We start from the raw sequence: 27,304 nt of genomic DNA, 5'->3' as shown, positions 1-27,304 counted from the left end.
GAACAGTGATGGGACATCATGTGAGCAAATCTTGCTTTTTTCCATCAACAAATTTAGGAAAGAAATATTGAAATCATGATCATTGAAAACAAAATCAAGTGAGATGTCTTCATCCACACATAGCCTTCAACTTTATTTTCTCAGGTCTATCATGGGAATTGACTTTCTTGAGGCCAGAAAAGGAGCAGAATCAAAACCCCTACTGGACATGCTCATTAATGTCAATGACATTAAACAAGTCAGAGCTGTTTATTCCAAACACTCTTGTTTTTTTCTCAAACCATGTGATAATTTGAGTTTTCTCTCTTGCTTGGTGAGCAATTACATTAAGAATGATCATTGTCCTAATCTGACTTGCATTTTCCCTGTCTTCATGATTACATGGGGGCTTGCCTAGGTACCATCCATCCCTTTGTGCCTCTTCATGATTTTTGGAAGGTTTATCTGGCAGGAGATTGGGTGAGATGAGCTCCTGCAGTCTGTGATCCCATCCCAGCCTTCTACATGCAAACCCATCAGAAATACTTAGATACTGTGAACTAGGACAAACAACACCACCCTAGAGCAAGGAGTGGCTTTTCTGCCAGACTTTGATGAAAAAGAACAGCCCTCTCTTTGTTCCCTTGCCCTTCTCCAGAGTCACTGATGAGGCTGATTCCTGTTCCCTCCCTGTGAGATAACGTCTTCCTTGCATGTAGGGTCTGTATCAGTGCAATGGGTTCATGTCATTGGTCTTATCCAGTGGTTGGATCTTCCCCCAGAGGGTGCTGGGCACTGCCCAGACTCCCCAGGGAATGGGCACAGCCCCAAAGCTGCCAGAGCTCCAGGAATGTTTGGATAACAGCCCCAGGAACAGGGTGGGATTGTTGGGTGACTGTGCAGGGCCAGGAGCTGGACTGGATGATCCCTGTGGATCCTTTCCCATTGAGGATATTCTGTGATTAATAAAGGTATCTTTGACAGACCAGTGTCGGGTTGAGCTGGGAGATGGATCCTTTGTTCCATGATCTGGGAACAAGCCAGGTGTTACCATAGTGTCCCCAGTGTCCCCAGCCTGCTGACATACAACTTTCCAAAGCATTTTGTGCCAACCTTCTTATTTTAACTCTCAGCTATATTTACTCTTGCTGGAATTAAGCATTTCCTCATCAACTCTCTTCTCTAGGAGGGGAAAATGATACAGTTTCAGATTTCCATGGGTTGGATGGTGCTAGTGTTTTCTTTTTAGCCCTTAAGAGAGAAAAGTTGTTGTTCTTGTCTGTAGGAATGACTTCCCCCCAGTCAGAGACGGAGACTTCTGTGCAGGCCTCGCTCCAGCGCGCTGATAAGGAGATCAAGACAGCCCTGAAAAAACTCATGGACTCGGCGTCACTGCTGGTGACTCTCCCCCCGGGCATGCGAGCAGATGGTGGCCTTGGCCTTGGCCCTCCTGGGCCTGTTCCTTCAGAGCACTCAGGGGCAGCAGCCGGGCCCTCCGTGGTAGTTCATGAAGCCAGCACCCAAACCCAGGCTGCTGGAGACCATGGTAGGTTTGGCATGAAGGTGGGAGATGTCCCCCGGGAGTTGAGAGACAGAGAAATATTGAACGTGCCAGTAATGATGTTTTTAACCTCATTTTTCATTGTGTCATTGCATTTTTAGCAGATGAAGATTAAAAGAGGACGTTCAGACCCAAAGAAACATGGAGGGTGGGTTGGGGTTAGCTTGGATCTAAGTTTGGGGCAGATCTTTCTGGAAGCAGGAGGTGTTTGAAAACCATGTCTGAAACAGAGTTTGGTTCATCACCTGCCCAAAATTAAGGAATAGGGGATTTTTTCCACCTTTGGGCTTTTCCCCTGGTCTTCAAGTACTTTTGGGGGAGAAGGTGGGGTGAGATCTCTCCTTTACATTCAGAGAAGTCATTTGGGTTTTGATTTGGTGGGGTGGGTAAGGGTGGTTGCTTTTATTTTATTATTCGCTGTAAACAAGCTGGAAATCTCTTTAATATCCTGGACCAACCATCAGAGACTCTCCAGGGGATTGGGTGCCTCAAGTTCACCTGCATTTCACTGCTCCTGAAGCCTGGAGAGACTCCTTGCAGCTTCTGTGTGACTAAACCCAACTGTGTGTGTGGCTGTGTCTTGCCAGGAGAACAATTCCTTTGTCTTTCTGTTGCTTTTAGAAAATCATGGATGAGTGACAACCCTTCCACTCTTCCTCTGCTTCTGCCATAACAACTTGTCTAAGCTGTCTCTGTCAAGTCAGAATAACTGTTCTCCACCACTCTTAACTTAAAGGACAATGCCAAGTAGCCTTCAGCCCTCAAACTACAAATAATTCCTTAAAAAATAAATATTATTATTTAAAACAGCAAGAATAAAAGCTGTTCATGGAATCAGACCCAAAATAATAGCATAAAAAATGTTAGGGCTTTAAAACCTTTTTTCTTTCTAGTAGGAAATCATCTTTGGAAATAATCCTCTGGTAGAGGCAGATGACTCAAAATCCTTGAGTAAAATATCACCTAGCAGATTATTTCCTCAGTCACTGCTAAAGAGAAAGTAAAATAATGAATGAGATGGTTTGGCAAGTCTTTCATCTGAGCAAAACTAAACATGTTATGGGAATTATTTTAATCAGATGGACACTTAACATCTCTCTCTATAATCACATGCCTTAAATAAAAAGGAGGTAAATATTTCAATAGTGCTGGTGATAGGAAAGCACAATCCCATAACCCGGGATCTTTGATCCAGTAATACCTTGAATAACCCATTTCTCCACCCCAATGGAGTTGTTTTATGTGATTTCTAGGAACAGCTGCTCTTTCCCAAAACCAGCCAGCACCAAACATCCCTAGAGCGCTCCCTAAAATATTCCTACCTTCTGGGGAGAAGACTACTCTAGATTTAACCTTTTTCTCCTTAAATGAAAAAAGAGATGCACTTTATCCTAATAAAGTATCCTAACGGTGTAATTCCAATGGTCAATATCAAAAGACAACCAGGTACTTTTGGAATGTGAGATCAAACCAGGTTTTGAAACTATATCTGATAAAATAATGAATAATAAAAGAAGAAAAATAACTGAAACAGCCATCTTTTGGTTTCATCAAACCATCTTTTGGTTTCATCAAGCCCCAGATGCCAATCCTTGTTCTGGTGTAACTTAGAGCTGTGCAAGGATATTTTTCAGTGGAGACTCAGCAATGCTGATGCTAAAACATCACCAGGTCCTCTGTAAGAGGCCATATTCCCTCCACATCAGTCATATCCTCTGCCAGGACCTGCTTTGACCACCAGTTCACATCCATGTGAGCTCACTCATGTCCCTGATGATCACAGCAGTGAGTCATGAACTGTTCCAATGCAAAGCTGAATGGAAGAATTCCTATGGACAAAGCTAATGCTGGGCTTCCCTGGAATGCATTTCAGTGTTGGACTTGGCTGGGTTGATGGCTGGACTTGTTTTTAAAGGTCTCTTTTATCCTGGATGATTCTGTGATTCCATGACTTCCTCTCAGCCAAGAGCTGGAACTCAAACACAGTTAAATTATCTCTTATAAAGGCTTGTGTAAGCCCACACTATCCTTCCAGCTGATCATATTTCCCTGTCTTTGCCACCTTTGTCCGTGTGTGTTTCCTCACAGAACAGTCAGGTGAGCCCAGTCAGCCAAGTGCCACCACTCTGCTGTTGTCCAACCCCTTTACTCCATGTGCTCTTTGCAAAAGTGCCAAATTCTCCTCTAACCTTCCGTGGCTGCACCCAGCTGAGGTGAGCTGGACTCTGTTCTGGCACGAGGCACACCAGGGATGGCTTCAAAGGTTGGGTGTGGCCTCGTGGGTAGCGTGTCTAACTTGCCCAATTTCTGCTGCCAGCCAAAGCACAGAGGCAGGTTCCAGCTGAAGAACCAGGGGTGCCAAAGCCCAGCCCTGCTCCTCCCCGGGAAGAGGAGGCTGCTGGAGGTGCAAGTGCTCAGGAACGCACCGTTCCCATCGACAGGTAAGTACCCACCTCCATATATCCAGCTAATACATGTGGATTTCTGAATGTGGCAGAGTATGGTGTAAGAAAAGAAAGTCCCCATGTGGTGGACCTGAACAGTTTCTTGTAGGTTTGTCATTATTTTCAGAATCCTGGTGACAATGCTTTGTCAAAGAAGGGTGAAAAAAGTCAGAGAGAAATTAATCCCGCACCCCCAAACTAAAATTCTTCCTGTATTAATTTTAAGCAAATAACTCTTTGTCTGCTGGTTAAACAGATCAGTGGCAGGGTGTAACCCTGCATGTCTTGTTTGTGCCTCTGCCATGATCTTTTCTCTTGGGTCTCTTGAAAGAACATCACCAGATGCAGGGGCAGGAGGCTGGTACAGGAGAGAAGGAGACGTGGTTGTGCACAGTGAAGTTTATATCGAAACCACAGAAAGAACTCGTGTGTATAAGACTGAGGAGAAGACTCCAACAAGTAAGACCAAACCCTGTTTCCCCTTCCCAATCCCATGATTGTCACTGTCTTCTCTTTTGGTAACAACTCCTGTTGTTACCAAACAGACTGTTGTTCTGTTTTTTAATATTCCAATTTTTTGAGTGGGAACTGTTTATTAAACAAAAGTAATAGCTAAGGGTGAAGATAAGAAGCCTGAAAGTAATGCCAGCCTGAAGAACCCTAAATATATTTTTGTTCTACCTCTTGATTTGACTTTAAACTACTGTTACATCCTGAATGGCCTGAACTATAAACCCCATTGAGTAACTCCACCCCTGTCAGCACTGGGAAAGAAGTTCCAGTGCTCTGCATGTAGCAAATGCTCTTTTCTCACCAGGTCCTCCCTACATGCAAGTGACAATAGAGGATGTGCAGGTGAACTCTGGGGAACGTGCCAAATTCCAGGCAGTCATTGAAGGAACCCCTCAGCCCACAGTTTTGTGGTTTAAGGTGAGTGCAGACTCTTCTCTGGCTGAAGGGGGGGATCATGGGAGGGGCTGGAGTGCACTGTTCCACAGGGAATTTTGTCTGCTCTTTCCTCCCACGCCTCCCACACTGACTCTGGATGGTGTCTGTAAAGTTTGTGGAACCAGCTGTTCTCACTGAGCCACCACCTGTGCATCCCACCCTGGGCTGTCACGGTGTCACCCTGGATCTTTTTGCAGAGAGGACAACCAAGATGGGTTTTGGGGACCAAAAAGAGCAGGAAGAGAAATTGTTTCCACCTGAGTGCCACTGAGATGTGTGCTGCAGTTTGGGGGCAGGAATGGGATTGAATGGGTTTTACCCCAATTGTCAGTGTGACTTTGAGGCTCTGTATCTTTCCTGCAACTAGCAAATTAGTAATTAGTAAAATCAGTGTGACTAAGGGCAATGAATATCCCATAGAAAGGAGAGAAATTATTTATTATTCCTTAGAATATTGTCATATCTTGCTAGAGTTTGCCTTCCAAGCTGAAGAGCCCAAATCTGCTGTCAATCTTCATCTGGAAACTCTGGGTGCTAATGATGTTCCAAATAGTACCACACCATGGGCAAACAAAGCATTTAACAAATTATAAGACACATCAAAGTGTCTTATCCTTCATTTCTTCCCTAATCATTTCTAGTATCTGGTACCTTCTAGCGCCCACCAAGCTCTGAGCTGGTGCTGCTGTAGAGTAATTTATTCTAACTTTAATTTTTTGTAAAAGTTTAAAGTTTAAAAGCTGAGAAACAGAGATTTTATGCAGGAAATCAGGATTGCATTGCTTCATATTTGTGGTATTATATACAGATATGTACTTATTGTACTATATATTTTTATCTTGCATTTTACTGTCATAGGGACCGTTTGCAATGCTCACAATCTGCTCTGTGTCACACACACTCCATCCTGCCCCTTTCTTCATAGCATTTGTGAATATACAGAATCATAGAACCATTAAGGTTGGAAAGACCTCCGAGATCACTGAATCCAACCCTTGACAGAACACCACCTTGCCAACCAGACCCACGTCCAGTTGTTTCTTGAACACTTCCAGGGATGGTGACTCCACCACTCCCCTGGGCAGCATTTTCTCCGTGAGTTTTGCTCACGTAAATAGTCTGTGGTGTAGCTCTGCTCCTGTATCTCACCTCTTGAAGAGCGGAAACATCTGTTTCCATCTCGGCTTTGCCAGTGCCAAAATGTCATTTCCTTCCCTCAGGGCACCTCACTGCTGACAGACAGCGACAGGGTCCATCAGGGGAAGGAAGGAACAACGTATTTCTTAGTCGTGGACAATGCTGCCTTGGAAGACGGTGGTGTTTATAGCTGCGTTGCCAAAAATGCAGGAGGAGAGGTTTTGTGCAAAGCAGAGCTCGTCGTACGTGAAGGTAAAGACACCTTGTCACCTGTGAGGGCAATGTCACCTTCTCACCTGTGAGGACAATGTCACCCTCTTGCCTGTGAGGGCAATGTCACCCTCTTGCCTGTGAGGGCAATGTCACCTTCTCAACCTGTGAGGGCAACGCCGTCCTCTCAGCTGCAGGAGTTGTTTCCACTGCCATGGCAATGTGTAATTTGTTGCACTCATGTTCTGGTACCTGTATGGAATCTGTTCTGTGTTCCTGTGTAGCATTTATATATGGCCAGTATGGCAGGATCCAGGATAAAAGCAAATCACAAAATCCCAATGGTTTGGGTTGGAAATAACCTTAAAGATCCTCTAATTCCAACCCCCTGCCATGGGCAGGAATACCTTCTACTATCCCAGGTTCCTCCAAACCCCATCCAATCTGACCCTGAACACGTCCAGGGATGGGGGAACCACTTCTCTGGGCAGCCCCAAAGTTCATTTTGACACATTCTGTTATCAAACATCTCCACTTAATTCTCCATACAAGTTTAGAAGACCCCTCTAATTTTTCCTGCCTTAAATTATCCTGTAATAACTTTGCACACTATTGCATTAATTACCCTTATGTTTTCCTTCATTTCCAAAGCTAAGAAAGACCAAGAAGGAAAGAAAGTGGCCACCAGGAGAAAGCTCCACTCCCATTATGAGGTTAAGCAGGAGATTGGAAGGTAAATTAATTTTTCAACTCTACAGTATCACTGCCAGGGAATATCTCACTGCCCACCTGAGCTGCTGAGGCAGAGGTGGGTCCTGAAAAGCCTGAAAAGGTGGAAGGGAGAAGTGGGAGGTCACTCCAAGGTGTGCTGGGGCAGCTCCAACCAGAAGAAACATCCAAAGGCTCACAGAGGAGTGCCTGGATGTGGCTTCTTGGTGACAGGAGCATCCCAAGCCCATCACATCATGTCTGTCCAAGGGATCCAAGAGCACCAGCTTTTGCCAGCATGAGCCTGCATCATCTGCAACAGCTTTTCCTTGATGGGAACACATTGCTTCCCTTTGGAGACAGCCAGGAGAGGGCAACAGCACCTCACACACAGCAAAATGAGCTTCTTGTGCTGCAGAAACACCGAGCAGCAGGGAGCTGTCAAAGGCCATGGTGTGGGAAAATCTCTGCCCAGGTCTGATCAGGGCTTGTTCTCCCATTCCTGCACAGGGGCTGCTTCAGCTTTGTGAAACGGGTGGTGCACAAGGGGAACAGGGTGTCCTGTGCTGCCAAGTTCATCCCTCTGCGGAGCAAAACCAAGTCTCGAGCTCATCAAGAGAGGGATATTCTTGCCTCTCTGTCCCACGACAGAATTACCAGGCTCCTGGATGAGTTTGAGACACGAAAAACACTGATTTTGATTCTGGAGTTGTATCCTTTTTTTGTGCAGTTGACTGAAGAGGCTGGGAAGTACTGGGTAGAACTCATTTATTAAATATCTAAGCAATTAATATTTTTTTTGGTTTTTTTTCCTGAGAGAAAAGGAAACACAGAATCCTTCAGTGCACTGCAGAATAGCTTAGCTCTGTGAAAGCCCCACTGCAATCCTCAGCTTCAGCTGGGTGAGAAAAATCAGACTTGTATATACAAGTGTGAGTGAATTGTTAAGCACCAAAATTATTTTCTGAAACATCTGGAAGTTATGAGCTCTGTTTCCATGAGATGCAGTCTGGGTGAGCATGAGGGAAATGCAGAACAGAAACCCCAAAATGAACAGGCAGATTTTAGCAGAACTGATACCAGGTTTAGAGCAGCTCAGTTCTGCAAGGACTCTGTGGCAGCAGAGATTTTCATGGTGATCGCACTGCCTGAGATCACCTCATGAATTCTGCTTTTGGCTGGATGGAGGTGGTTCCAAATAAGTCAAAATAAGCTTTTCCATGTGGTTCTGTTGTCCCTTAATGCCACTGCCAGATGCTCCAATGAAGAGCTCCTGGACCGCTTATTCAAGAAGAATGTGGTCACTGAAGCTGAGGTAATTTCTCATTTGAAAGCTGAGTTGGTTCTTTCTGCATTTTCCTTTTGGAATATGGAATATGAGCCAGTCATATCTATCAAAGCAGAATCACCCTTTACAGTGTGTTCCTATTAGCTTTCATTTATAGCTGGTTTCTTTGGGGAGTAATATAAACATCCAGGGGGTTTGACCACCAGCACTGCATTCAGCCAAAAAAAAAAAGATTTTATTTACTCTATTGTTGTAATTTCTTTTCTATCTGGCATCTGGAGCTCCTAGCTCCACTTACTTAATACCACTTTATCCTCTTGTAACTGTATTCTATCTAGTCCCTCTCTGTTTTTAAAAGAAAAGCTGAAATTACGGTTTCTAAGGGATTTTTTTCACATCCTTGGTGCTAAAACTTCGAAATGTTTCACGTCTCACATCTAATAGCCAGGTGTCCAATATTTACTGGTAAAATAAATTTTTTTTTTTTTTAGAAATTCTCAGAGGGAAACATTATAGAATGGTTTGGATTGGGAGGGACCTTTAAAGATCAAATCTTGGTGAAATCAGCAACTCTATATTTGCTCTCCCTGTTTAATATTTGTTTATTTATTAATTGCTCAATAACTGACTCAATTCTTAGGTCAAACTGTACATCAAGCAAATTTTGGAAGGAATCAAATATCTTCATGACAACAACATCCTTCACTTGGACATCAAGGTAACAAGCAATGGCTGGTCTGGCTTTTCCCAAGTTCTTGTTGGCCAGGGTTTGGGTGTTCTCTGAAACACAACTGAAAATACTCCCTGCCCTGCTCTCAAGAAATATTCCCCCATTTATTTTTTTCCATTCAACAGCCACTGAACATCCTCATGGTTTATCCTGAGAGAGAAGACCTGAAGATCTGTGACTTTGGATTTGCCCAGAGGATCACACCCGTGGAGCCCCAGTACAGCAAATACGGCTCTCCGGAGTTTGTTGCCCCAGAAATTGTTTCCCAGTCACCAGTGTCAAAAGCAACTGATATCTGGTAATCTCTCATTTCCCCAGAAAGCTTTTCCAGGCCCTCAATGGCCTGAATTTCCATTAGCTGATAATTAGTAAACGAAGCAGTGATAATAACACAGGAAACTGAAAGCAAGCCCTGACAATCCAAAAGCCATCAAGGCTCTTTAAAGCTCCTTCTGTCTAATGTTTTTCAGCCATAATTGAACTCTGACTGCTAATTAATGAAAGGAGCATCTTCGAGGAGATGATCTCTACTCCAGGCAGCAACTAGAGGGAATGATCCTAAAGGGCTTTCTAGAAAAGGCAAACAAAGTTAAAAAAAAATAAGTATTTTGAGTCTTTTTGTCTATCCATGCTTTAAAAATGAAGGATTGCTTGAGAACAATTTTAAAAAATATTGAAAGGGAAAAGTGAATGGAAAAAAACCCAATAACTTTTGGGATTTATTATCCTTGAAAGGTGAGGAGAAGCTAACCTTGCTGTTCCAGGATGTTTAGTGAAAGGAAGAGAGGTTTGAGAAGGATGGAAAAATATGACAAAAAATGACATTTGTGTTCCTTCTCTCCTCAGGGCTGTTGGAGTCATCACATATTTAAGGTAAATAAGTCTTGGAAACATTCTCTCAATAGTCCTTGGTCCACCAGAGCCCTGCAGTACTTTCAAGTGAGGGATCTGAGTGGAGCATGTAGTCCTTCCATAATAAGGACAATTTATTTTGTGGTTTCCTCATTTCCTGGTTCCTCTTCATGAACATTGCACATCTCAGGCACAGAGCCCCCCAAGTATTTTAAAAACTCCCTGTAAGCATTTATGCTTCTGTCTTTCAAACATGAAATAGAAATCTAAAACCTGTCTCCTTTCATTTTATGGTGCTCAATAAACAAGCCTCACGTGCAAGTCTCCATTTGCTGGGGAGAACGACAGGAAAACTCTCCTGAATATCCAGAACGGGGAAATTTCATGGACCATTCCTGATGTTGTTCACTTGAGTGAAGATGCAAAGGACTTCATGAAAGGGATCCTGCAGCAGCACCCCAAGTGAGTGCCCTCCTGTGCCTCCCTCTGTGCAGAGCTGTTGGGGTCTCAGCAGGCACGTCCCAGCTCATCATTTGGTTTGAAAAGCAGAAAGCTGAGAGGGATGTGGTGCATTTTGCCATAATTCTTCCATATTATTCCCCATTACCCAACCCACAACTCAGATTTTCCAAATTAGCCTCTCTCTGGTGTGGTAATGTCCTTGCTCCCTGTCTCCTCCAGGCTGAGGAGTTTCTGGAATGACACAGATGAGTGGGAAGGGCACAGACTGGTATGGAGGGAGTTGTGCAGGAATTAAATAACATCAACCACATTCATTAAGCAATTTCAAGTACAAAAGTTGGCTTGAAGGCATATTTACAAGCACTTTATTTTAATTTCACTTCTTTCTGCCTGATGCCAAGGCTATTTTCACTCTGGCCACCTAAAGAGGCAAAGTCACTCTCAGAGCTGCTCTGGACACCCTTGATTCCCTCCAGAGAGCCATGAGTGTCTGTGGGGAGTACCAGAATGAAAAAAGAGGATGTTTTCCCTTCAGGGGAAAGAAACCTTGAGTTGGAAGTTGCTGTGTCTTTTTGGTTTCTCTGCTCCAAATCAGCATCCTAAGCACACACCCCTGTGTGTCGTGGGTGCCTGCAGGAAGATCAGTGGTTGCTGTTGGAGGGGATCTTCCTACTAAAACATCAATCTGTTCTCCTACCAGATCCAGGCCGAGTGCTTTGGACTGTCTTTCCCACAAATGGTTCATGGTAAGTTTGTCCTGGTCCTTTATTAGTCAATTTTCCCTAATACCCAATCTAAACCTCCCTGGTACAACTTGAGGCTTTTCCCTCTTGTTCTACCATGTCAGTACAGAAAGGAAACTGGCCTTGCAGACCTGAGTTAGGGTTTATATTCCAAAGCTTTAAATCAGTAAGGGAAAGAGTTAAAAATTAACAACAGCAGAAAGAATTTAATGATAGGTATTGAACAGGGCTTGATTTAATCACTGAAAAGCTGATTTTTGTCTGCAATTTAACTATGAAAGGACTGCAGCATTTGATCTAACGTAACTTTCCTAAATTAAACAATTGTGTAAAGAGAGAATTCTAAAAAAAACCCACAAAAACTTCTCAAGAAATGAAATCAGGATTTTTTAACCAATGTTTTCCCTCTCATTCCACCTGGCAGCACAATGTTCCTCTTGAAGCAGCTCATTTCATTAATACCAAACAGCTCAAATTCATTGTGGCTCGGAGCAAGTGGCAGGTGAGTTGTCCCTAATCTGTGTCGATTCTGTTTAGTTATATTTTATTTTTAATTTCATCTGAATCTTTGAAAATCTTTTTGGCTAGGACAGCGAGCTCAGCAGAGATCTGAGCATGGCTGGGAGTTGGGAAAAAGCCTGGGAAAGATGGATGTATCAGGAATTCATTATTCATATTATTTTTCTGCCTGGAAACCCATGCTGGTGCCTGTAAGACACAAGGTTGTGTCTGAGTTAGGTGCCCTCAGCTGCCTTTGCTATCGAAGCTGAATTACAGGCAGGTGCCAAGAAAATGCCACTTTTCCTGAAGTTCTCTCAAATAATTGGATTGATTGCCTTCTGAGCATGCCAGTTTCTCTCTGCTGGCTGGAAGGAGAGGCCCAGCTTCAACTGAGATGCCCCACATGGCAGAATTTAGAGCAGAGGAGTCCCATCTCCTACACTTGCTAGGTTTTCTGCTGGCCTAAGTCACTGTAGGTTCCATTGCAGTCAAAGGATTTAAAGCCATTTACTCCAGTGAGTCTCTCATCTGATGTTTTCCATCAAAAACTCCTTTCCATCTCTTTTGAGTGGCCAGATTGACTTTGGAGATCTCGAACAGAGTCCTGTTTCCCCCAGTCCCAAGAGCAAGTGTGTTCCCTGAAATCAATTTAATTTCATATCTCTGAATGAGGGAAGAGGTTTGGAGAGAAATTGAGGTGACGTGCAGAGAGTGGCAGTGTCTAATCAGACTCATGGGTGTGGTATTCGGGGTGCAGGAGTTCATTTTGGTATGTGTGCTTTCCATACTCCCACCATCCTTGTACTGTTCCCATCTCCTTGGACTGTGTCTTGTTTTCCTTCTCAGCGCTCGCTGATGTGCTACAAATCCATCCTGGTGATGAGGTCCATCCCAGAAATCCTCGAAAGGACCCATGACAACAGCTCCCTGGCCATCTCCCGACACCTCATCGAGGAGAGCACTTCATCCAGCACCAGCGGCTCCTCCTCGGACAACGAAAACTCCAATTTCCCAAAAAAGAGGCACTTTGGCTCCACCCCTGAACTGCACCTGCCCGTATTTGATGTCCCAGGCCATCCTGAGCCTCTGAAATGTGCGAGTGAAAGGGAACTTGCCAAAAGCTCCATCCCTCCAGTAAAACCCATGAGGAGGAAATATGCTTCGCTGAAAGCGGAGGTGGGGGACAAATCACCCACAGAGAGCAAGGAGCTCATGGCGAGTGTCTTACAGGAGAAAGAGGAGAGGCTCCTTCCCAGCCTTCGGGGAGAGCCATCCCAAAAAGGTGGCACTGATGAGCCTTCATCCCTGAGGGCTTCCACAGAAAGCACATTGCTTCTGCACCAGAAAGAAAAACCAGATACATCTTTATCTGAAAAGGACAGAACGGAGGAGGCAGGGGATGGGACAGAAAAGCCATCTGCCTGTGTTCCCAGGCAGAGTGTCATCAAAAGCACCTTCTACAGCCAAGCAACTGAGCTGCCTGCAAGGCCACCTTCCTCACCAGGCAGGGAGTTCAGAAGGCACCTGGACAGAGCCAGAAGGACTTTCAGGAAGGGTGGGTATTCAAAAGTGCCCCTCAGTGGCCTCCGTGAACCCCTCCTTGAGCAGTTTGAACTGGAAGAAGAAGAAGAAGAAGAAGGAGGAGATGATCACAAGGAAAGTCTGCTGGGATCCTTGACCAAATCTGCGTCGTTTGACACTGCCAGGAAGCCACCACACCCTGCCATTGCTGGGGCCAGCCGCAGCCGTTCCCTGGATGACTACAGGCTGAGAGCCTCCAGATCCTTGAGGGAACAAGATATTTTGGAGGAGGACTGTGATGTATTGTCCCAGGAAAGCTGCCCTGAAGGCAGTGATCACTGTGACATTTCCGCAGGGCCCGGCAAGGGATGCTCAGCAGACACAGCAGAGCCAGGGGATGTCAGGAGAGCCAGCAAGGATTGCTCAGGAGAGAAGCCCTCTCCCTCCACACACTGTGAGGGGAACGGGTGCCCACCTGCTCTTATACAACAGCCAGAGGGATTTCCAGTGTCACCTCTGAGGAGTGAGAACAGGAAGCGTTTACTGAAGAAGTCAAAAGCCACTGAGATTGAGGAGGATGCTGAGTGTTTGGAAGGCAAAAGCCCCATTCCAACTGCCCAGTGCTCAGATGTAACAGCACCATCAGCTCCAAAACATGAGAGCACAGAGGGTAAATCTGCCTCTGGCCGTGCCTCTGACTCTGCTTTTCAGGAGGGCAAAGAGTCCATTTCAACCCTCACACAGTCAGAGACCACCCTGAGGTCATCTCCTCCGAGTAAGGGAGGCGTGTGTCTGCCCCAGGAGCCTGCTCCCACCTACAGCCACCCGGATCTAACAGGTGGAAGCTTGCTTATCAAAAGGACAGCCCCAGCCCCACCTTGGAAAGACAAAAGGCAGAAACATTCAGATGAAAAGACTTCTGCTCATGGCACTGCTGGATCTGAACTCATGGAGCATGAAAGCTCTGCTGTTCCAACAGAACAAACAGAGAATGATTTGCTTCCAGTATGTAAAGACAAAAGTGAGGAAATTCCTGGGAAAAGTGTTCCAGCAGCTACTGTCATGCTGGGCAAACAGCCAGGTACCCTCACCACTGGTGAAGGTGCTCCTCAGAAACTGAAGATCCTTAAAGAGGTGAGATCTGCTGTCCTGGAAGATGCAGAAGCAGCTGTTCCAGGAATCACTGCACCATCAGCCCATGGTGATGAAAGCCAAACACACAAGAAGGCTCCTGTTCACTCAGACACAGCATCAGCTGTCCTGAAGGGAGAGCAACTCGCTATTCCCCACATCCCACCACCAGGATCAGTGCCACCTCTGGTCTCTGGTGGAGCACAGCAGGCTCTCAGCAAGGAGAAACTTGCTGCTCTGAGGAATAAAAGCTCAGCTTTTGCCACAGAGGTTGTTTCCAGTTTGGCCCATGAAGGAGCTGAACCCCAGGAGGTTCCTGAAGGCCATGGCTCAGATCCTGCAGCTCTGGAGAGCAGACACCCAGCCAGAGCTGCGTCCTCCCAAAGCACCGTCCTCCCTCAGGTCTGGGAGAGTGAAAATCAAGAGCATCCAGAGGTGCCAGTTCACAGTGAGATGAGATCTGTTGTGACAGGAAGCCGAGGAGCTGGACAAACTGTGGCTGCTCCTTTCCCCAAGGCTGGACACAGGGTGTTTGAGCAGCACAGGGCTGGGATTTCAGATGGTCTGGAGAGTGGCAGTTCAGGTGCATTAACTCCTTCACAACCAGAAGTTGCTTCAGCTTCCGCCTATGACCTGGAATATGAGGAATATCCAGAGGTTTATGGTGAGGGTGGAGGCATTGCCTTAGAAAGTGGAAGAGGTGATGCTGGAAAAGCTGCCACACCACTGCTCCGCAGGGAGCACAGTCAGGAGCTGTCACACCACAGATCCTCTTTCTACAGTGATGAGGAGTCTGCTGTGCTGGAGGGCTTAGTGGATGAGATGGTTTCCCTCTCCGAAGAGATGAATGTTTGGGCGGAGTCAGTTTCTGGAGAGAAGGGAAGCAGGAAGCACGTTTCTCCTCACAGAGAGATCTCCTACAAAGGCAGCCAAGCACGTGTGGACACCTCCTTCCCTTCTGTCCAACAGGGAGGAAGAGGAGAAGTCACTGAGAAGGATGGCCTTGCAGAACCTTACCTTGCTGTGAGTGAGGAGCCAGGAGTCCTGGAGGAGCAGGTAGCACAGACAGTTCCTCAGGAATGTGAGCAGCTGGAGGACTTGGCATTTGAGACCTCCCCTTCCAGCCCAGAGAGCGTTTCCTCCACAGAGAGCTTGGACACTACAAAAAGACCCATCCACGTGCCCGTGATCAAGGACACTGGGAAACACCCAGAAGTTTCTTTGGTGAAAATCAAAGACCTGTCAGATGAAACACCCAGTCTTGGCAGTGGCCCCCACAAATTTGACATCTCAGAAGTGGAGCCTGCCTATTTGAATTTCTCAGATTTGTATGACATTGTCTACTTTCCATTTGAGTTTCTGAGCTATAAGAAGCCTTCGCCCAAACCAGTTCCTAGACGGTTTATGCTTCTTGGTCAAAGGGCAAGGTCCCCTCCTGCAGGACATCTCCATAAGGACAAAAAACTGTGCATCAGGGAACAGGAAGACAAGAACAGGAAGAACCAATTGGAAATATCCGAGGATTCAAAGGCAGCTAACTTATTAGCCATGGGGAAAGGGGCAGAGAGCCATAAAGAAATGTATAGCTCCCAAAAGGACTGCAGTGGGAAGCAGAAAAGCTCCCTCCACACCAAGCCTGGACTCTTTAAGCCTTATGCAAGGTCTCATTCAGTGGAGCAGTCAGTGGAGCAGAGTCTGAAGAAGAAAGTAAAAGCTTCTGTTGCCCATATTTCAAGAATCCTAAAAGGAAAGACATCTCCTGAGCCAGAGGAAGGTAATTATCTCACATTGTTCCTTCATAGATTTGCTGCTAAAACTGGGCTCTGTTAAAGCTGCCTTTTTCTCTTTCCAAGCATATTTGAAGCTGTGGTTAGACTGGAATTGAAAATCTGGCTGTGGTAGGTTCTGAAATCAGTAGTTTCCACCATCAGATCTCTGTTACTGGCTGGCTTCAGTGCAGAGCCAGCTGGGTTAATGCACCAATGGAAGGGGCTCAGATTCCCTGCTTGAGGCTGCACAGAAGCAGATCAGGGCTGGGTGATGCTTTCCTTGCTGCAGTTGTCATCTGACTGTGGCAAATCTGTCACGTTAAAGTGACTGGGAGAAGCTGAAGTCACCCTGGTTACTGGACATGGGGATCTGTCCTTTCTTCTCTGCCATCCCTGGATATTCCCTGTTCTTCCAGGACACTGTTCTGTTTGCAGCAGCTGTCACAGGCTTCCCTGTTAATCAAACACTGGTTAATAAGGGAACCTGTGACTATGTGTGAAGACAGAACTGTCACTGCCAGTGGATGCCACGGGGAGAAGGATGGCCTCGAATGACTTCTCATCCTTTGTCACAACAGAGTTTGGTGAGCTGGGAAGTGAGGCAGCAGAAAAGGAGCTGTTAATAGGGGCTGAAGGATCTCTGAAGAGGAAATCAGCGCTCCCTTCATTCAAGCTACCAAGCCTCACCCCAAAGGAGAAAGGTATTGCCGTGGCAGGAGTCAGTGGTTTGTTTTACCCTCAGAGGGTGATTCAGGAAAGAATTGCTTTTTCTCTGGCAAGTTTCCCCTTGAGTCCATCAGGAGCATTTTCTGAGGTCATGTTACTGTGCCAGCATTCCACGGAGCCCAGACAAACACTGGGAAGGGCAGGTGTGGGAGGCCGGCAGCCCCTGGACACTGCAGAAAAAAACCCTGGAGAAAAACAGAAGAAAACCTGAGCTCCCCCTTCCCCATGGAGATAGGAGCAGATCTGATGCTTTATAGGGTTTTTTCTTCTGCAATATGCATCTTTCCTGTCTCCTTCTCTCTTCTTGTTTTGTCTTGATCATTTGATCTTGAATCATTTAGTTGGCAAAGACCTCTAAGTCTACTGAGTCCAACCATCAACCCAGCTCTGCCAAGGCCACCACTAAACCATGTCTGCAGGTGCCACACATTTGTTAAATCCCTGTTAAATCCTGATGGTGGCTGTCTGGACATCTTCCTCCAGTCCTTGACAACACTTTCTATGAAAATATTTTCCCTAATATCCAAACTAAACCTCCCTTGGGTAATTGGAGGCCATTTCCTCTTGTCCTATTTGAGCCCCTCATCCTTGAAATTCCATAATTCAGTTTTGCCCTCACATTTAGGTTCAGCCAGAGGAAAACCCTTACTGTGACAGGGTCTCTCTCTGCTCTGAGCTGTTCTGCTGCTTTATCTGTACCAGGGCTGGACAATGCAGATATTCCCCATGGATTTTCCAAGATCCATCTGTCCCACTGCACCCATGGGTGAACAGGGTTCCTTCACCTGTGTGCTCCATGCCCAGGGGATTCTCCAAATGGTGGTCAAAGCAATGGCAGACCAGGAACCAGAAAAATTCTTCACCCCATTAAAAACGCTTTCTGATGTCCTGCAGGGATTTGTTTTCCACAAGAAGGTCTCCAGGCTATTCTGAGTCACCCCTTTCCCTCCTCTCTGCAGCCCCGTCGTTTGTTGAGGAGCTCATGGACCAGGCTGCGGCCGCGGGACAGTGCGTGACGCTCTCGTGCCGGACGGCAGCTCACTCCTCCCTGCACATCAGCTGGTTCAGAGGTGACACTGCCAGCCCTCCAGAGAGTCCCTGACCCCCGGGACAGCACTGCAGGGAGAGCTTTAAGCACCTTGGTGTCAATTGTCAGGGTACTTATCTCTCCCTTCTCCTGCTTTCCAGATGGGATCCCTGTCCAGAGCAGCAGCCGGATCCTCATCTCTTCCACACTCAAACACTTTCAGCTGTTAACGATTCTCTCTGTTAATACCGAGGATTTTGGTATTTACACCTGTGTGGCCACAAACTCTCTGGGCTCAGCATCCACCTCTTGTGTCATAAGAAAAGCAGGTGAGAGAAGGAGTACCTAAAGAAATAGGTATTTAAGTACTTCTGCCCCCAAAAATGTAACCTGTCAATACCTTTGAAGTGAGATTTCTGCACATGGGTGCAGGGGAAGATCTCTCCCTTGCTGTGGTCTGAAGCCTGAAGAACTGCAGGGTTCTCTCCCTCTTCTTCCCTCTTTATTTTCTCTCCTGGATTAAGAGCCACTCCAAGACAACAATCTTAGTACTGAGTTTAAATTAGGGATGGTGAAATTGCTATTCCACAAGCTCTGTGTATATATATGTATACATAACAAACATATACATGTTTTCTACATATATATAAACAATATCTGTAGCTGAGACATGCTGGGTGTAGAGTTTTGTATCACAGCAGTGCTGCATGATGGGGTTTGTGCCTCCTCTCCACAGAGGTTCCCCCCTGCCCTCCACCCCCTGACATCGTGGAGGTCTACAAGGATGGAGTGCAGATGGTTTGGAAACCTGTGGAAACCAACACCCCTGTCCACTACACTGTCCAGTGCAAGACTGAAGGTAAAGTGCTGTCCTTATGCTTTGCAAGGAACATCTCAGTTTGTATGATCTCCTCACCAGCTGGATATTTCATTGTTATTCAGAAACAGCCTGATTTAATTTTCCAGTTTAGAGTTAGGAATGGGATTCATGCAGCTATCATTTAACCATCTGAAAGTTAGGGGTTGTGCTGGTTAAATCAGCCTGGAATTTGCATATTCCTACCAAGGCTTTGCTTAAGTGTGAATCAAACAAGGCTGTGTGGAAAGTGCAACCAAAAAGGGAGCAGCTACAGGAGAAAATTCCTGGTCTGATATGCAGCTCTGGGTAATCTGACAAAATTAGACACTAATGAAACAACATCATCCCAGCTCAGGTTTTCTGTACAGTCTTGGAGAAAGATGATTTATTAAACAAGCAATTTATCCTCTGCTAAACAGCTGTGCTTCCTTTTCCCATTGGCTATGGAGGAAGCTTAGGGAAAAGATCCAGGACAAGATAAACCAAGTTTGACAAAACTGCATCACCACTTTGATATTCTCTTTTGAGGCTTGGTCCAGAGGCTGATGAAAGTCAGAGGATCATTTAATCATGGAATGACTTGGCTTGGAAGGCATCTTAAAAAACATCTAATTCCAGCCCCTGCCATGGGCAGGGACACCTCCCACTATCCCAGGCTGCTCCAAACCCCATCCAACCTGGCCTTGGACACTTCCAGGGATGGGGCTGACACAGCTGCTCTGGTCACCCTGTGCCAGGGCCTCCTCACCCTCTGAATAATAAATTCTTCCTGACATCTAATCTAAGTCTCTCAATGTTTAAAGCTGTTTCCACTCTTGCTGTCACTATCTGCCCTTGTCCAAAGTAAATGTTTTCCTGTTTAGCTATAAAAGCTTTGTATCAAATCCCCAAGGCTGTTCTGCCTCTCTTGGGACGGATTTGCTGTCGTTATTCTGAGTGTGATGTCTGATAGCAATTCCTGCTGCAGCCCACACAAACACAGCCCTTTGGATTCAGCTGCTCCATATTCCTTCACTTAATTCTCCAAACAAACAATCCATGAACACTCCTTTTTGGATTAGCATGGGTAGCAGCTTTCTGCCCTTTCCCTCTGGAGCTGGTGTGAGTCACCTTCCTTCCAACACCTCCAACACACATTCTTTATCATCATTCCTTTTCATACAACTGTAGGAGAGATTTTGGAGAGGATACAAACACAAGTTCTTCCAATTAGGAAGAAAAATGGGAAACAGCATCTACAATTTTCCACTGCGTTCTGTGTATTTGGCAGGAACATGCAAAATCCTGCTCTTCTGAACCCAGGAGGATTAAGATAATCAGGAATAAATTCTTTGTTTTATCCATTATTTGAAAAGAGGTTTTTCTACGCTGCTTCTGCACATATTTGTCTCTAGTTCTAAGCTGTATGTGCTCCTTCTTGCACAAACAGCCCCAAATTCAACCAGTACCCTGTAAAATCATTGATACCTCAGGTTTGGGTGGGGAATTGCTGCTTATCCAATGGTTTGAGTCTCTTGGCCAGAATTTATTTGAATGGAAGGATGGGTTTCATCTCAGGTAGTTGCAGGGAGTTGCGTTCGGCCTTGAGCACAGCAGCAAAACGTGGGATGCAGCATCGTGTGGGAGTAATGCTGATTAAAATGTTTGCTGGGGATTTTCTCCTTCCTAACTTAGTCCCATGAATAATGAGTCCAGAAGGTACCTACAATTCCAATTCCATGAGAAATCATCTGAGTTTCAAAAAAACCTGAGTAAAACCGTCCATGTTTCAAACACTGGGTTTGCTGGGATGGTGTAAGTGGATGGCTCTGTCCAGGAACCCTGCACCTCATGGTCTTAATTGGATTCAAGACAGGGCCAACAGGAAAAAAAAAAGTGATTTGTTTTTTGTTTGAAGTTCTTGATGTACATTTCCAGTAGAGTTTGGTGGCATGAATTAGATAAGAGAAGGAAAATTTCACCACTCCTCTGGAACAATATTTGCACAACTTGGAATTATCAGATATAAACCAGCTGATTTTAGAGAATAACACAGGTACAGCCCCAAAATGGCCATGGTAAATTGGCTTTTCCACAATCCCAGCACACAAGTAAAGCTGGTGAAAAAAAAAAAACACAACAAAAAACCATAACAAAACCCCAAGTCTCAAAAATCCTCACACCCATTGTGACCATATTAAAATGAGTCCTGGTCTCTTTTCTCTCTTCCCTTGGTTAAGATGGGGAGTGGACGACTCTTGATTCTGACATCACTGACTGCTGCTACTATGCCAGAAACCTCCCCCAGGGCTTCACCTACCACTTCAGGACAGCCTGCACCAGCAAGGCAGGGATGGGCCCCTACAGCGACCCCTCTGCCAAAGTGAAAATCACTGGGAAGGATCAAATGGGTAAGACCAAACACCAAGAAAGCTTTGGGATTTTCCTGCATCAAGCTCACTGCATCCTTTTAGATGTGAGCCCAGAAGCAAAGAGCAAGTGAATCAAGGCCAGTTCCACTTGGTTTAGGGTTGTTTGGGGCTTTTGCATCTAAAATTAAATTATTTTCTAATGATTTTCTAATTCTGGACACAGGGGAATAGGTATAAACATATTAAAAACCACAATAAGATAACATCATGCAAATATAAACAATGTGTAACTATTTAAAATTTAATAATAAAACAAAACTATGGGAACTGCAGATTACCTGTTGAAGACACAGTTTTGATCTGAGATTATGTAGAAATGGGTCTTGTACAATAAATGTTTTAGTGGAGGAATTTATCTACTGATACAGATTATGCACTGGTGAAAACTCTGGACTTGCATATATTATGGACTAAATCCTAAACTGAGTAGTTAACTTGTCTATTCTGGAAATAATTCCATTAGGAATTATTGTCCTACTGTGGTGAATTTTTCAGCTGTATTTTGTCTCTGAAGTAAAGAAATCTCAGTTTACTATTTTTTGTCACCAGTTTGACTACTGTGTACTGCACACATGTTTTTAAAATTAAGAGATCCATGGCCCCAGAGCAAAGATATCCTCTCAGCAAAGGAAATGTCCTTTCTGTAAAGAAACAGAAGTATGGTCTAGCTGGAATTTCCTCCCAATGGAGAGGACTGCTCTGTAAAAATCGGTTCACAGAGATATTTTTAACTCACCCCAAGTCCTCTGCTTTCCTTTTCCTCAGGATTTGTTATCACATTTCAGTGTGTCCAGCTTTTCCAACCAGATGCTTTAAAGGGATGTTTTAATATTTCAGGGAGTGCTTGGACACAAGCACACACCAGAAGCAGAGCAACAAGTTCCAGCTTCTGCCCTGAAATATCCAACCACAAGGAGTTTCTAATTTCTTGTCACTTTTTACCATATCCTGAGGATTTGTTGTGTGAGAAAATAAGAAACAGCAGCTAAGATGTTTGATACCATAGCACACAACACAGAATCCATCTCATTGTCTGGAGTGGCTATATCAGGGAATTTTTGGGTGGACAGAGCAGAATCTGTTGCTTTCCAACAGCACTGCGTGCCACAGCTGGAACACAGAGTCACCTGGAGAAAGTTCTGCTTGCTGTTCATTGATAGCAGGGGAGACTCAGAGAGGTTCCAGTTTCCACACAGAGATGTTTTCCTGTGTAACCCCTGTCCCCTTCTCCCTGCAGAGCTTCGTGCTGCCGCACAGGAGCTCCCATCAGCTGCCCCTGAAGAAGAGAGTGAAATGATCACACCCCCTGAGCCCTTCCCAACCTACCAGACCTACGCCTTCCAAACTGAGATCAAAAGGTAGAGAATCCAACCGAGTTCTTAATGGCACAGAGGGAAATCCCACATGTGATGGAGCAGCTCTCCTATGAGGAAAAGGCTGAGAAAATTGGGGTTTGTTCAGCCAGGAGAAGCTTCAGGGTGACCTAATTGCACCTTCCAGTACCTGAAGGGAGCCTACAAGAAAGATGGAAAGGAGCTTTTTATAAGGGGATTTAGGGACAGGACAAGGGGATGGCTTCAAACTGAAGGAGTAAAACAAGCTGGCACAGGTTGTTCAGAGAAGCTGTCTTCAGCTTCAGTTCAGATGGCTGCCCCATCCCTGGAAGTGGTCAAAGCCAGGTTGTTTTCCCACCCTTACTGTAAAAAAACCTTCTTCCTCATATCTGGTCTAAATCAACCCTCTTAGTTTAATACCATCCCCCTTTTTCCTGTCACAACAGATGTGCTGGGCAGGGGGGCAGCCACTTGATTTATCATGAAATGAGCCCAGGGCTAACAAAGTTTCCTGTCCCTGCTGCACCAACCTTTGCAGACAGCACTTCAGTGAGGTGCTGGGACTCAATTTTCTCTGCCTAGAAGAAAAACACTGATTTCTGTTACCAACAGGGGAAGTTCTCTTGCTCTCTCTAGAGGAGTTAAGCTCTCATTCATGTAATTTAAAGTGACTGTACAGTTTAAAGACACAGGAGGATGTGCAAACTGTGATGCAATAACTCCCCACCCACAAGGCACAGATGAAAACCAGCATGGGATCCTGGTGCTTTCAAAGAACAGAAGATTAACACACCTCTGTGTTCCTTTGTACCAGGGGCCGATTCAGCATCGTCCGGCAGTGCCGGGAGAAGGTGAGCGGCAAGGCTTTGGCCGCTAAGATCATCCCTTACTGGCAGGAGGACAAGCAGGCTGTGCTGCTGGAGTACCAGGTGCTGAGGAAGCTCCACCACACAAACATAGCCCAGCTGAAGGGTGCCTACGTCAGCCCCCGGCACCTGGTGCTGATCCAGGAGATGTGTGTGGGGCCAGAGCTGCTCCACTCCTTGGCGTTACGGTAAGAACAAGAGCGAAGAGTTTTCCAGTCAGGGCTGCTGCTGTTGGGAGGAAGATACCTGTTGCTTTCTCCTGACAAACTGGATCACCCCTCTCCATCTGTCATTGCACACAGGATTTGTAAAGCGTTTGCTCTGCATCTTCTTGTGAGATAAAAAAAATTACTTGAGTTCCTACAGAAGAACAACTCAGAGCCACCCAGCTGAGATGTTGAAAGTGGTTTACAGTGGTTGCTATCAAACTCCATCTCCCAAAATGAGATGCATGAAGGATTTCCTTACACCAACACCTATTAACCACAACACCCTAACTCGGAGGTTACTGTGGTCAGGAATATTCATTGTTTGTTTCTCACAGTGGCACAAAGTGATCTGCTGAAATCCTGTGATTAAAAAAGAGGGAATTGTGGGCATCAAATCTGCTTCCTCTCTTTCAGCTCTACAACATCCTGAACTTGTTGCTTCTGTAAAACTGATTCACAGGATGGACCAGCGTCTCCACACAAAGCTGATTTGCTAAACTAGAGTTGTTTCTTCTTGACTCTCAAGGGTGTGATGGGACAGACACCCAGGGGTGGGTGATGGTGGATGTAGAACATGGACATGCAGACAGGACACCTGCATTTTCTATCCCCTTTCTCCCCCCAGGACGTCGTACTCAGAGGTGGAGGTCCGAGACTACCTGTGGCAGATCCTCAGTGCCACCGAGTACCTCCATGCACACAACATCCTGCACCTGGACCTCAGGTCAGAGAACATGATCATCACCGAGCCCAACCTGCTGAAACTCCTGGATTTTGGGAATGCACAGTTCTACACACCAGACAAGTTTATTACCATGGACAAATGCTCAGACTATGTGGAAACCATGGGTGAGTAGAGCTCAGTCACAGCGGCTTGGGGCTTATCTGCAATCTGTGCTGAACAGAAAGACACAAACATTGGTCAAGGCAGCAGATGGTCCCAGCAAGAAGAGTCTTCCAGGTGCTGCTCTCCAGTGACACTGTGAGTTTGTGGAAGCAGTGAGTGGTGACAGTTGTCCCACTGCAGACCACAGGGGACAGAGCTCACAGCAATGCCACTCTGACTGGCATCCATGTGTCCATTTATCCAGAGATAAAGAATTGCTGCCATCTGCCCAGAGGTTCTCATGGTTTCACTGCAATCAGCATCCATGCAGAAGCTTCTCTGTCCTGGGAGCTGCCTCTTCTTCCCTGTTGGGAAGGCAGCAAAGCATAAAAGTATCCACTGCCTTTGTGCTACTCTCAGTGTGTTGGAGAGGAGCTTGCCTCACACCAGTTTACTTTTCCAGCTCCAGAACTGCTGACAGAGCAAGGAGCCCTTCCCCAGACTGATATTTGGTCCATCGGAATCACAGCCTTCATCATGTGAGTCAGTTGATTGTTCCCTACCCTGGCAGTGGCTTTAAAATCACAATTTCAGAGCTAATTTCTTTTGGTTATGCCATGGAAAGCTGGGGGATGGAGGGGATGGATGGACAACCTGTGTCAGGGCCTCACTGCCCTCACAGGGAAGAATTTCTTCCCAATATCTAATCTAAAGTTCTTCTCTTTTAATTTAAAACTGTTCATCCTTGTCCCACCACTACAAGCCCTTATCCAAAGTCCCTCTCCAGCTCTTTCGGAGCCCCTTTAGGTACTGGAATGGGCTCTGAGGTCTCCCTGAAGCATTCTCCAGGATTAACAATCCCAGTTCTCTCAGTTTTTCCCCAAAGGAGAGGTGCTCCATCCCTCTGCTCACTTGGCTGGCCTCCTCTGGACTCGCTCTAACAGCTCCACATCCTCCTCATGCTGGGAGCCCCAGAGCTGGACGCAGCTTCATGTTTTCAATTCTCTTCCCCTGGGGCAGGTTGAGTGCCAACTACCCCGTCAGCTCGGATGTACCCTGTGAATTCCTGAGAACAGCCAGGAAAGGAAAACTGAAGCTGACGCGGTGCTACGCGGGTCTCTCCGGGGGAGCAGTGTCCTTCCTCCAGAGCACCCTGTGTGCAAACCCTTGGTGAGAGGCTGCCTGTCCCCCCAGCAGCAGATCCCAGCTGTTGCCCCTTCTCTCCATTTGCAAGGAGCCTCCTCATGCAGCACGGATCCCTGACTGACCCCTCACCTTTTCTGTCCTAGGGGAAGGCCGTCAGCCTCCGAGTGCCTTCAGAGCCCGTGGCTCCAGGAGACAGGTCTGGACAACAGGCAGCAGGCACTGGTCACCTTCCCCACCACCAAACTGAGGAATTTCCTCATGGAACGGGAAAAGAAGAGGGGCCTGCTGTGCTCCAAGTATGGCCTCATGATTGCACAGTGATGTGGATGTGGTGACAGATGGGAATGGCCTCCCTGTGCCCTCCTGCACCGAATGTTTGGTACCAAACTCTCCTCCCGAGCTGTGGTGCGGCAGCTGAGCTGGGGGAGCTGCTCTCTGCCTGACCCCACCGTGTTTTATCCGTGTGTCCTGCCTGCCACAGGCTGTTTCTGTGTATGTGTGACCCGTGGGGGGAACTGGGACACTGGGTAGTGAAGGCAACAAACTCCACAGTGACCTTGTAACATGCAGATTTTGTACCACTAGGAGACTTTGCCACTTTGAAACAGCTGCTCTTCCCTGGGGAGTAGGGACGTATCTCCCTGGAGATATGGCAGCAGTGTCGCTGGCAAAGGCTGAGTGTTTTAACTCTTTTTAAAAATCCTGAAATGTCATGTTCCTCTTTGACCTTTAAACCCTGCTTTCCTCTGCAAAGGATGGTGTTGGCTGTGTCATTGCTTTGTACTCACACCTTCAGTGTTCCTTGGAGTTTCTCTGCAGTGATTGATGAATCCCTCAATCTTCCATATGAGCAACAGTAAGAGGAGGCTTTCTCAGAGCTGTGTCTGGCTGTGTTTAGAGGAAGGAGAAGAGGAAAACATTGCAGTTCAATTCTGAACGTGAGGCTGTTTATCCAGGAATGCTTTTTTTCCCACAAGTTTAACCTATATTATTCCAAACATGAAAGATGGAGCATTGTGACTCCTTCCCTTGCTGAGCATGCAGAGCAGGAATTGTGACTGAGAGCAGGGGAGCTTTCACTGTGCTGTGGGGAGCAGGCACCAGCTCAATAGATTGTAAAATTTGGAATGTTTAAGTGATATTGTCTTTACTGTGTGTGACAGGAGAGAAACTCAAGGGCTTAGGACCAGACTCCGTGCTCTGGGAGGAGAGGAGTTACACAATACAGACACTGCAATGAGAGCTGCCCCCCAGGAAACCTTTCAAGACTCTGGATCCCATCCAATTTAACTTCTTTCACAAATTCAGTCGGGTTTTTGTTGGCACAGGCTGTTTCTTTGCTCTTGCTGGTGCACTTTGGGATGGGAAGTTCAGTGTCAGGGAAAAACCTATCTAAACATAAAACTTAATTGCAGATTAACTCATTTGGAGCTTTCATGCTCTTCCATATATGACTTCCTTTATTTTGCTTCTCACAATTGCATGCATTTGAGCATGTCTGAGCTCTTTTATAGACTCAACACTGTTTGGTTAAATAAACCATTCTGACAAGCAAATAAACCCAGATTTTTCTGCTGAATTGATTCATTACTTTTACATCCCTTTCCCAATCTCATTCCACATTTGTGAGCACACATCCCTCGCCCCTCAACTCTGACCTGGGCTCTCTGTGATAACCAGTACATACTCTCTATTAGCTGGAAGCCACATCCATGCAAGACATCCACAAGAAAAATCCTTCTCCTAGAGCTTTGGAAGGAGGACATCACTTGGTCAGGATGTGATGATGGCTCTGAGCTGCCCAGCTACCCCCAGGCATTCCTGAGCATGCTTTAGAACTCGCATTGACCAGAATGTGAGAAAGGCTTCAGAGGAGTGAACCCATGGGTGACAAAAAAATAGGTGAGGGCTGTAGA

The 27,304-nt window shown here is 46.0% G+C and overlaps 1 protein-coding gene and 1 long non-coding RNA gene across 6 annotated transcripts in view; one reads left to right on the top strand and one right to left on the bottom strand.

The window, feature by feature from the left end:
* OBSCN (obscurin, cytoskeletal calmodulin and titin-interacting RhoGEF) overlaps positions 1-26,967 on the top strand; it is a 173,886-nt gene extending 146,919 nt beyond the window's left edge. For all 5 annotated transcript variants that reach the window (XM_086867180.1, XM_086867170.1, XM_086867200.1 and 2 more), the window contains 26 exons: positions 1,265-1,525; positions 3,858-3,981; positions 4,316-4,443; positions 4,802-4,914; positions 6,153-6,321; positions 6,931-7,012; positions 7,498-7,698; positions 8,242-8,302; positions 8,916-8,993; positions 9,131-9,303; positions 9,852-9,878; positions 10,167-10,319; positions 11,020-11,065; positions 11,487-11,564; positions 12,410-15,989; positions 16,563-16,685; positions 17,670-17,780; positions 17,899-18,066; positions 18,474-18,596; positions 20,816-20,986; positions 22,245-22,365; positions 23,156-23,395; positions 24,042-24,265; positions 24,706-24,781; positions 25,263-25,412; positions 25,532-26,967. In XM_086867180.1, the coding sequence (XP_086723306.1) occupies positions 1,265-1,525; positions 3,858-3,981; positions 4,316-4,443; positions 4,802-4,914; positions 6,153-6,321; positions 6,931-7,012; positions 7,498-7,698; positions 8,242-8,302; positions 8,916-8,993; positions 9,131-9,303; positions 9,852-9,878; positions 10,167-10,319; positions 11,020-11,065; positions 11,487-11,564; positions 12,410-15,989; positions 16,563-16,685; positions 17,670-17,780; positions 17,899-18,066; positions 18,474-18,596; positions 20,816-20,986; positions 22,245-22,365; positions 23,156-23,395; positions 24,042-24,265; positions 24,706-24,781; positions 25,263-25,412; positions 25,532-25,709 (6,959 nt within the window). In that variant the 3' untranslated portion in view covers positions 25,710-26,967. The remainder of the gene's footprint in view (positions 1-1,264; positions 1,526-3,857; positions 3,982-4,315; positions 4,444-4,801; positions 4,915-6,152; positions 6,322-6,930; positions 7,013-7,497; positions 7,699-8,241; positions 8,303-8,915; positions 8,994-9,130; positions 9,304-9,851; positions 9,879-10,166; positions 10,320-11,019; positions 11,066-11,486; positions 11,565-12,409; positions 15,990-16,562; positions 16,686-17,669; positions 17,781-17,898; positions 18,067-18,473; positions 18,597-20,815; positions 20,987-22,244; positions 22,366-23,155; positions 23,396-24,041; positions 24,266-24,705; positions 24,782-25,262; positions 25,413-25,531) is intronic.
* Positions 10,651-17,955, bottom strand: LOC147656037 (uncharacterized). Its single transcript, XR_015280197.1, has 3 exons — positions 17,849-17,955; positions 15,233-16,895; positions 10,651-14,848 (listed from the first exon to the last, which is right to left on the bottom strand). It is a non-coding gene; the product is annotated as an uncharacterized LOC147656037 (long non-coding RNA).
* Positions 26,968-27,304: the final 337 nt, after the last annotated feature.

The sequence above is a fragment of the Cyanistes caeruleus genome, chromosome 1, assembly GCF_971803275.1.
Source record: "Cyanistes caeruleus chromosome 1, bCyaCae1.hap1.1, whole genome shotgun sequence".
Lineage (NCBI taxonomy): Eukaryota > Metazoa > Chordata > Aves > Passeriformes > Paridae > Cyanistes > Cyanistes caeruleus.
Note: the sequence above shows the minus strand (reverse complement) of the source record. Positions and strands in the feature narration are given on the sequence as shown.